The sequence below is a fragment of the Fonsecaea nubica genome (assembly GCF_001646965.1).
Source record: "Fonsecaea nubica strain CBS 269.64 chromosome Unknown Scaff50, whole genome shotgun sequence".
NCBI lineage: Eukaryota > Fungi > Ascomycota > Eurotiomycetes > Chaetothyriales > Herpotrichiellaceae > Fonsecaea > Fonsecaea nubica.
The window spans coordinates 215,226-222,635 of NW_019173723.1; the positions used below are offsets into that span (position 1 = coordinate 215,226).

The 7,410-nt window shown below is 51.5% G+C and overlaps 3 protein-coding genes across 3 annotated transcripts; 2 read left to right on the top strand and 1 right to left on the bottom strand.

Moving 5' to 3' along the window:
- Nucleotides 1–100: 100 nt before the first annotated feature.
- AYO20_07328 (hypothetical protein) lies at nucleotides 101–3,289 on the top strand (the record flags this gene model as incomplete). The annotated part of the gene is made up of 1 exon (XM_022645614.1): nucleotides 101–3,289. One exon carries the CDS (start codon nucleotides 101–103, stop codon nucleotides 3,287–3,289), a length of 3,189 nt encoding a protein of 1,062 aa, XP_022498484.1.
- A 162-nt stretch (nucleotides 3,290–3,451) lies between these two features.
- AYO20_07329 (hypothetical protein) lies at nucleotides 3,452–4,267 on the bottom strand (the record flags this gene model as incomplete). Its single annotated transcript, XM_022645615.1, has 1 exon — nucleotides 3,452–4,267. One exon carries the CDS (start codon nucleotides 4,265–4,267, stop codon nucleotides 3,452–3,454), a length of 816 nt encoding a protein of 271 aa, XP_022498485.1.
- Nucleotides 4,268–4,518: 251 nt separating this feature from the next.
- Nucleotides 4,519–6,145, top strand: AYO20_07330 (hypothetical protein; the record flags this gene model as incomplete). The annotated part of the gene is made up of 2 exons (XM_022645616.1): nucleotides 4,519–5,417; nucleotides 5,470–6,145. 2 exons carry the CDS (start codon nucleotides 4,519–4,521, stop codon nucleotides 6,143–6,145), a joined length of 1,575 nt encoding a protein of 524 aa, XP_022498486.1.
- Nucleotides 6,146–7,410: the final 1,265 nt, after the last annotated feature.

Genomic DNA, 7,410 nt, shown 5'->3' on the forward strand with positions numbered 1-7,410 from the left:
TTGAACTCTGTCAAGTACTAGGTAATCGGGTCAATTGAGGTGGCAGCGCGAAAAAGATGGCAGTCAACAGATATGTGGGTGGCTTTTGATCTGTCGAATTATGTATTGGCCATGCAGCGTGCCGCAAATCTTCGCATACCATGGACCTGGCACTGTAACTGGCCACCAACCGAAAGAAACAGAAGCCCACCATGAAGACGGGGAGGCAGAGAAGAGTGATTCCACCGACGATGACACCAATGCTATAATCGATCTTCAAGCTGCCCGACATGACCACGTCTTTGCGACAATCAGCCCCGTTCGATTAGATCTTTGGTCAACGCGTCCTGTGGTTGTCCTGGCCTCGCTCTCGCGATCATCAAAGTCGTTAGAAACTTATGGCAAAAATCTCGGCCTCGCGTTCAAACCAGATGGAACCACCTTGGTCATTCGCACAGAGGGAAGCTATTTGATGTTATACTCTGTAGAGAGTGATCAGACTGCCCGGGTCCTGCAACAACAGTATGGGTATAGCCAGGCGAAACGGCAAAATATCATGCGGAGTTTTGGGACGGATGAGACCATTGGAGTTCCAGAGGTTCTCCTGCGCTTCCGAAGAGCCATTAAGATCGATGCTGGGATCAACTCAATCAACGCCCTCGATTCGGAGATCATTGTGGCAACGACCAAGCCTGCTGCAGTGCAATGTATCAGATGGGACCTCCAGAAGGATGGCTCCAATGCGGTAGCACAACTGCTGAATAGGATGGACTGGATTACAGAAAAGTCAAGCATATCAACCATGATCCATGACCGAGCCATGAACCTTTCAGTCTGGTTATCGCAGGACGGCCACGCATATGCAGTACAACGGATCAAACCCCAGTTGACGCGAGCACCCTCTTCCGATGACTCCATCCCATCCTCAAGGGGATCTACGACCCCTTCAACCAGATTGTTTGACGGATATTGCTTTCATAAACCCGAGTCATCCTCGGGGGCGACATTTGCAAGTATCAATGCCCGGTTCTCACTAATCGCCATTGCTACGTCGACAGGGGAAATCATTTGCTATTCTGCAAAAGACTACGCCGGCAATATTCCGTTGTCTCACACTTTCAGGCCTTCTACCTCGCCATCTTCCAGAGGCCCTATTACATGTCTGATATGGTCCCCCGACGGCTACTGTCTCTTTGTTGGCTACAAACAGGGTTGGTGTACGTGGTCGGTGTTTGGAAAGGAAGGCGCATCAACCTTCCACCAAAACCTGGCACACGCCGAATCCAATTCCGAGAAATGGCTCCTCGCTGTCCAACGGGCGACTTGGATCGGTGCTGGCGGCGAAATCCTCCTCATCGCCCCGTCTGATAATCGACTCTGGAAGTTAGAAATGTCGCGAAGCGCTGCTATGGGCTGCTTCTCCTGCGCCAATCTCGTTCGTGCTCTTCTCCAAACCCCAACAGAAGTGACAGTCTATCGTGGCCATGAACTCCCCGACTTGACTTCTATATCGAATGAGGCATCCCTTTGGCATCACGCCGAATACCCGCATGTTTATCTACACAATCAGTGGCCTATCAAGTCGTGTGTGGTGTCCCAAGACGGGAGATATGTTGCAATCGCCGGCCGTCGAGGTCTGGCCCACTATAGTCTCCAGAGTGGGAGATGGAAGACCTTCTCTGACTTGTCGGTAGAGAGTTCGTTTGCAGTCCGTGGAGGGATGTGCTGGTTCAACCATGTCCTTGCCGTCGCAACCGAGAACACTAATGGGTATGATTTGCGCCTGTACTCGCGGGAACTCGAACTGGGCCGTTTCCCTTTGCATAACGAAGCATTTTCCATGCCCATCGTGTTTGTGGGCCCTTCAGGTGAAGACTCGCTATTGGTCTATACCTACGAGAACATCCTCTACCACTATATCCTTAACATCACCGACCGAGGAGCGCAGCTTGTGCAAGTGGGCCAAATCGCCTTTCATGGCATTGTGCGCGCACCCAGCCGAGTTCGTTCCGTCAGCTGGGTCGTTCCAGATTCCCAGCTTCGAAACGGAGATCCCTCAAGAGACGTAGAGTTTGCGTCTGTCCTATTTCTTGTTGACGACAAGTTGGTCCTGTTGCAAGCGTCTCGTAACGAAAGGGACGAGCTTAAATACGATATGCGAGTCATTGCTCAGCATGTCGAGTACTACATACTCATGCGCGATCAGATATATTTCAACTTCAGCACTGGTCCAGATGAATCAGCGCCACCCACACCATCAGCTGGCTCGGCGTTCACAATGCGAAGCCAGCAAAATTACTCATTGCGAGACTCTCTCTGGACATTCAGCGGTGAAGAACTTCGTCTCTGGCCAGATGTGCGGGATCTGTTCCACCATGGTGCGGGAGAGCTCCAGACATCACCAGTACTATCTATGTCAATCGACTTCTACCCTTTATCCATCCTCCTCACTAAGGGTGTTGTGCTGGGTATTGAATCCGAGCTTCTCCAGCGGCGAGACGTCAACTTCGCCCAATTTCGCTCCAGCATCCGCACACAGCTTTTCCTCCCCTATATACTCCGCCACCAACTGTGTGAAGCAAACGACACCGCCGCCGCATTCGGCCTGGCGAACCAGTATCAGAACCTCTCATACTTTCCACATGCCCTGGAAATACTGCTCCACAACGTCCTCGATGATGAAGTTGACCGCGAACCCAAACTCAAAGACAAAGATGACGATGGCGCACAAGGGCCATTGCCAGCTGTCCTCTCGTTTCTCCAACTAGTCCTCCCACCAACAACATACCTATCGACCGTAGTACAATGCATCCGCAAGACAGAGCTATCGTCGTGGCGCACGCTCTTCGCGCACCTCCCGCCCCCACTGGCCCTGTTCGAGCAAGCCCTCGAGCTCGAGGACCTCAAAACCGCCGGTGGCTACCTCATCGTCCTCCAGGGTCTGGAAGAGGGCAACGACGAGTCCGAGTCCTATGACGCCCGCAAATTCGAAGGCTACGTAATCCGCCTCATGACTCTGGCCCGGCAAAAGGGCGACTTTGAGCTGTGCGCCGAACTGGCCCGGTTCATGATGGGGATCGATCCGAGGGGCGATGCGTTGCGGAGGGTCATCGTCGGGGTCGGCTTCAGGGACAAGCCGGCGCTTTTGGAGCCCCATCGCACAGTATCTAGCACAGGGGCGTTGCAAATACCGCGTTCGAGAAATAAGAATACGGATCAGAACTCGGAGGGGAGCTCGAGTCCGTCGCCGGCGAGGTTGAGTCCGGTTAGTGCCGGTGACTACTTCTCGAGTTCACCAGGTGGATATTGAATATACTTAGGGAACGAACAGCGAGGTGCACTCTTGGTGATCAGTTCCAGATAGAGTCTGATAGATATTCTGCCTGCGAGTCTGTATTCGGGAGCAGAGCCCATCGATATTTTCCTCTATGCAACCATCCATAGTCGTACAATAAATACATCTTCCTCTGGCTCAACCCAATCTCCTGACCTGGGGACTCCTGGTGCCACCAAACTTCAACCTCGTCCCGTCCGTCACCTTCGCGATCAGAGGCTTAATCATTCTGCCTTCCGTTCCCAGCAGTGCTTTCTGGAAGGCCTCTCTACCTGGCCCATATCCTCGGAAGATGACTTCAATTCCTGCACCCGGGGAGCCACTGTACGCGGGTTTCTTTATGCTCGATAGCGTACACCACGGGTTGTTGTTATGTTTGTTACTTTTGCTGCCTCCCAGCTTCCACTGTTTCTCTGCCATTTTGCGAAACGTGTAAGCTGCGAGCTGGAAACTTGCATCGTAGGATGCCTTTTGCGCGTTGCGCAGTCCCAGGTTGCCGCACGAGAAGGACAAGATCGGGTTGCGGTTGGGTTCCGTGAATGTGATGTGGGTGTTGTGTCGGTGGGCGTAGACGTTGATGTGATAAGGCTCGTCCGTGTACGAGCTCCTGACAGAAGGTCGTGCTGCGGATTCCGCTTGTGCAGATTGTGCGACATTCCGGAGGTCTCTTTGGAAGATGGAGCGCATCGAATTGTTTGTGGTTTGCGACGATGCGTTGCTGTTTGAGCTTCCACGCAGGAGCTCGTGGAACTGGCTCAAAGCATCCGTCTCCTTTGCTGGGGTTTCCTCGTTGACCTTGATCCCAAGGCGCTCAGAGAGTCTGCTGGGCTGCCGCTCTGGCTCTCTGGAGGAGCTTGGACTCGAGTCCGAAATGGTGCGTCGTGACTGTGTGAGGTAGGTGTTCCTGCACGATCTACACATGGACAAAAGTAAAGGAGGCCTTGGATGCGCCATTTTTGCCCGGGCTGTGATGTTTTGTCGTTGCCGGTAGACTAATGGCTCAGCATTGTGCAGGTCGTGTGTCGAGAAAGATAGAATTGGATTTACAGAGAAACGGAACAGGAAGCTTAGCCGGAACCGAAATTCGAATTTCCTCCGCCGTCTTCAAAGATGCATCAACTGACCATGAACGAGCTTGCTGAAGTATTTTCTTTCAGTGCTCTGCTCGTTTCTTTATTCCTGGTTGCAGATATCCGCTCCGTAGTATGACTGTATTGCGTCGCGCACCTGTCCATGGTGTCCGTCATTATGTGACAGCCACCAGTCAATTTTCCACGCTCCGAGCGTCGGCGCAGTATGGAAGGACAGCAGTGTACAGAAGATTACTCTTGTCGGACGAACCCTCAAAATCTTTCAATTCCTCATTACACCTGACGCCATTCTCCCCCCGACTCACTCTCTCGAGCCAAACTCTCCTTCGATCACTGCACACGTCCGGAGCTCGATTCCAACAAACCCAGCCTAAGGAAGACCCTAAACAAGAAGTTCGGGATCCGCCACGGGACGGCCAACCAGACAAAGAAACAAGTGAGGGCAAGGAGGAAAAGGACCAGAAGGAAGAAAAATCCGAAAAGGAAGAAAAAGAAGGAAAGGAAGGAAAAGAATCTCCTCCTCCACCACCACCCCATGGCGACAAAACTCCGTGGCAAGTTTTTGTCGACACGCTTCGAACGGAATTCAAGGCGTCCAAAGAGTGGAATGAGTCTACAAAACAACTCTCGGGGTCCGTCCAACAGTTTACCGAGTCCGATGCTGTAAGAAGGGCGCGAGAGGCATCCGAGGCCGCTTCCAAGGGCACGTCGCAAGTCTTGAAGAGCACAGCCAGTGCCATCGGACAAGGCGCAGCTTGGGCCTGGGAAACGCCTGTCGTGCAGGGTGTGCGAAAAGGAGTTAACGCTACCGGTCGGGGAATTGAAAAAGCCACCCGGCCAATTCGCGAAACCAAGGCGTTCAAGGATGTTTCGGAAGCAGTTGATGATGGAAGCAGCTCCAGATATGGTGGTTGGATAGAGAAAGAAGAGCGACGCAAAAGGGAAGAAGCCCGAAGATTGAAAGAAGCCCAATCGCCTCACAAAAACCATGAACCCATGGTTGAAGATCCAAAGTAAGTACACCAGGGTAAAATTTAGTGAGACTTACTCTGACGAATATTGCAGTGCCGGAACCAACATTACAGTTCACAAAGACTCGGCATGGCGAGAGTCATGGTCCAATTTCAAGGAGAATTCCAAATTAATGCAGAGTCTCTTCAACATGAAAACTACGTACGAAGAGTCCGAGAACCCTTTAATATCGACGGCGCGCTCCATCTCCGACCGTGTTGCTGGTTTTTTTGCGGAGAATGAGACGGCTATGGTCATCAAGAAATTCCGCGAAATGGACCCGTCTTTCCAGTTGGAACCTTTCCTGCGTGACATGCGGGAATACATCTTGCCAGAAGTGCTCGACGCATACGTTAAGGGCGACGTCGAAACTTTGAAACTGTGGCTCTCGGCTGCACAATTCCAGGTCTACTCGGCTCTCATGGAACAATACACCAAAGCTGGCTTGAAGTCGGATGGACGAATTCTGGACATCAGGCATGTCGATATTTTGAATGCTCGACTACTGGAACCTGGCGATATTCCTGTCTTCATCATCACTTGTCGGACACAAGAAGTCCACGTCTACCGGAATGCAAAGACGAATGAATTGGCAGCAGGAATGGAAGATAAAGTTCAGTTGGTTACGTATGCCATTGGCGTGACGAGGATACCAGAAGAAGTCAACAATCCCGAGACGAGAGGGTGGAGGATGATCGAATTGCAGAAGGCGGCCAGAGACTACATTTAATCTCTCTGGTGCCAAAAAAGTTGCAGCCGAGGATGCCGATATCTTCACGTTTAAACGAGAGCAACCTGTGGAAAGAAAGGTGGATTCTTCCCTCTTATGCGTGTGTCTGTTATCAGGATCAAACTCATCTCGGTCCTGATGTGTGTGCTTTTAGATCAACATTCTTGTTTCAAACTTGATGGCTGGCTGTTGGAGAAGGAATTCCAAAGCAAATGTACTTTTATCCCTTTTGACGAGCATGGCACCATGGATCCTGACATCAAACGGGCCTCCACGGAGGGCCGGGAAGGGGGCAAATCTGGATAAGTCATGGATAAGGGCTGCTAACTTGACCAGCCACGTTTGCCTCTTCGTGTAGGGAGAGGGTGGAAAGGGGCCTCAAAAAATAACAAAATAATTCTTCGCTCGAGAAAAGTGTTCTGCAATTGATTGTACCTCGTACAACAAATTTTGACCTCAGGGCTTGTTCAATTGTCAATGACGCAGGAAGGAGTTTGCACCAAAGGCTGCTTAGTCTCGGTTAAACGACGTCATGGCTGTTCCCTCTGTGCCTCTCCAGTCTGGGCCGCAAAACTGTATATCATCAGGCATGAGAGGGACAGGACCAGGCATCAATCAATCAAACGGAACAAGTTTTGTACAAAAAGGCCCTCTCTTATCAGTCTCCCATTTCCTCTTTCCTTTCGTCTTTTTCTTTTTTTCTTCTGGTATACCTGAACTGGAATTTATCCCACCGTGACAGTAGCGAGATCGATCCCTCTCAAGTACCTCGTATACCATTGAGAGGACAGACTTCCCACACACGCACACACACACTCACCCTCACCCTCACCTCACACAGATCCTTGATCTTTGACCCTACCTACCTTATCGACCTACCTCACCACCTATCTACCCCGTATCACAACTTCCCAAAAATTTTACAAAGATGCCTCTCGTCGTCCCCGGCATAACCAACACCGGCTCCAGCGGTGGCGGCAACGCAAAAACCGGGGAGTGGATGAACAAGCTGATGGGCAAGAGGCTGGGCGAGACGAGCAACGAGACGCAGTTTGCCAAGAAGGACCTGCCGCAGAACCACCGCGTCGTCGAGGAGGGCGGCATGATGACCATGGACCATAACCCGGACCGGTACGTACGGATTTTCTTTTTTTCTCCTGTCTTTTTTGGTATGCTTGTTCTGTTGGTTGCATGTGGCTCGCTTGGATGAGTGCTTGAGTGAATGAAAGGAGGGAGAGGAGGGGAGGGGGGAGGATGAGTGGGAG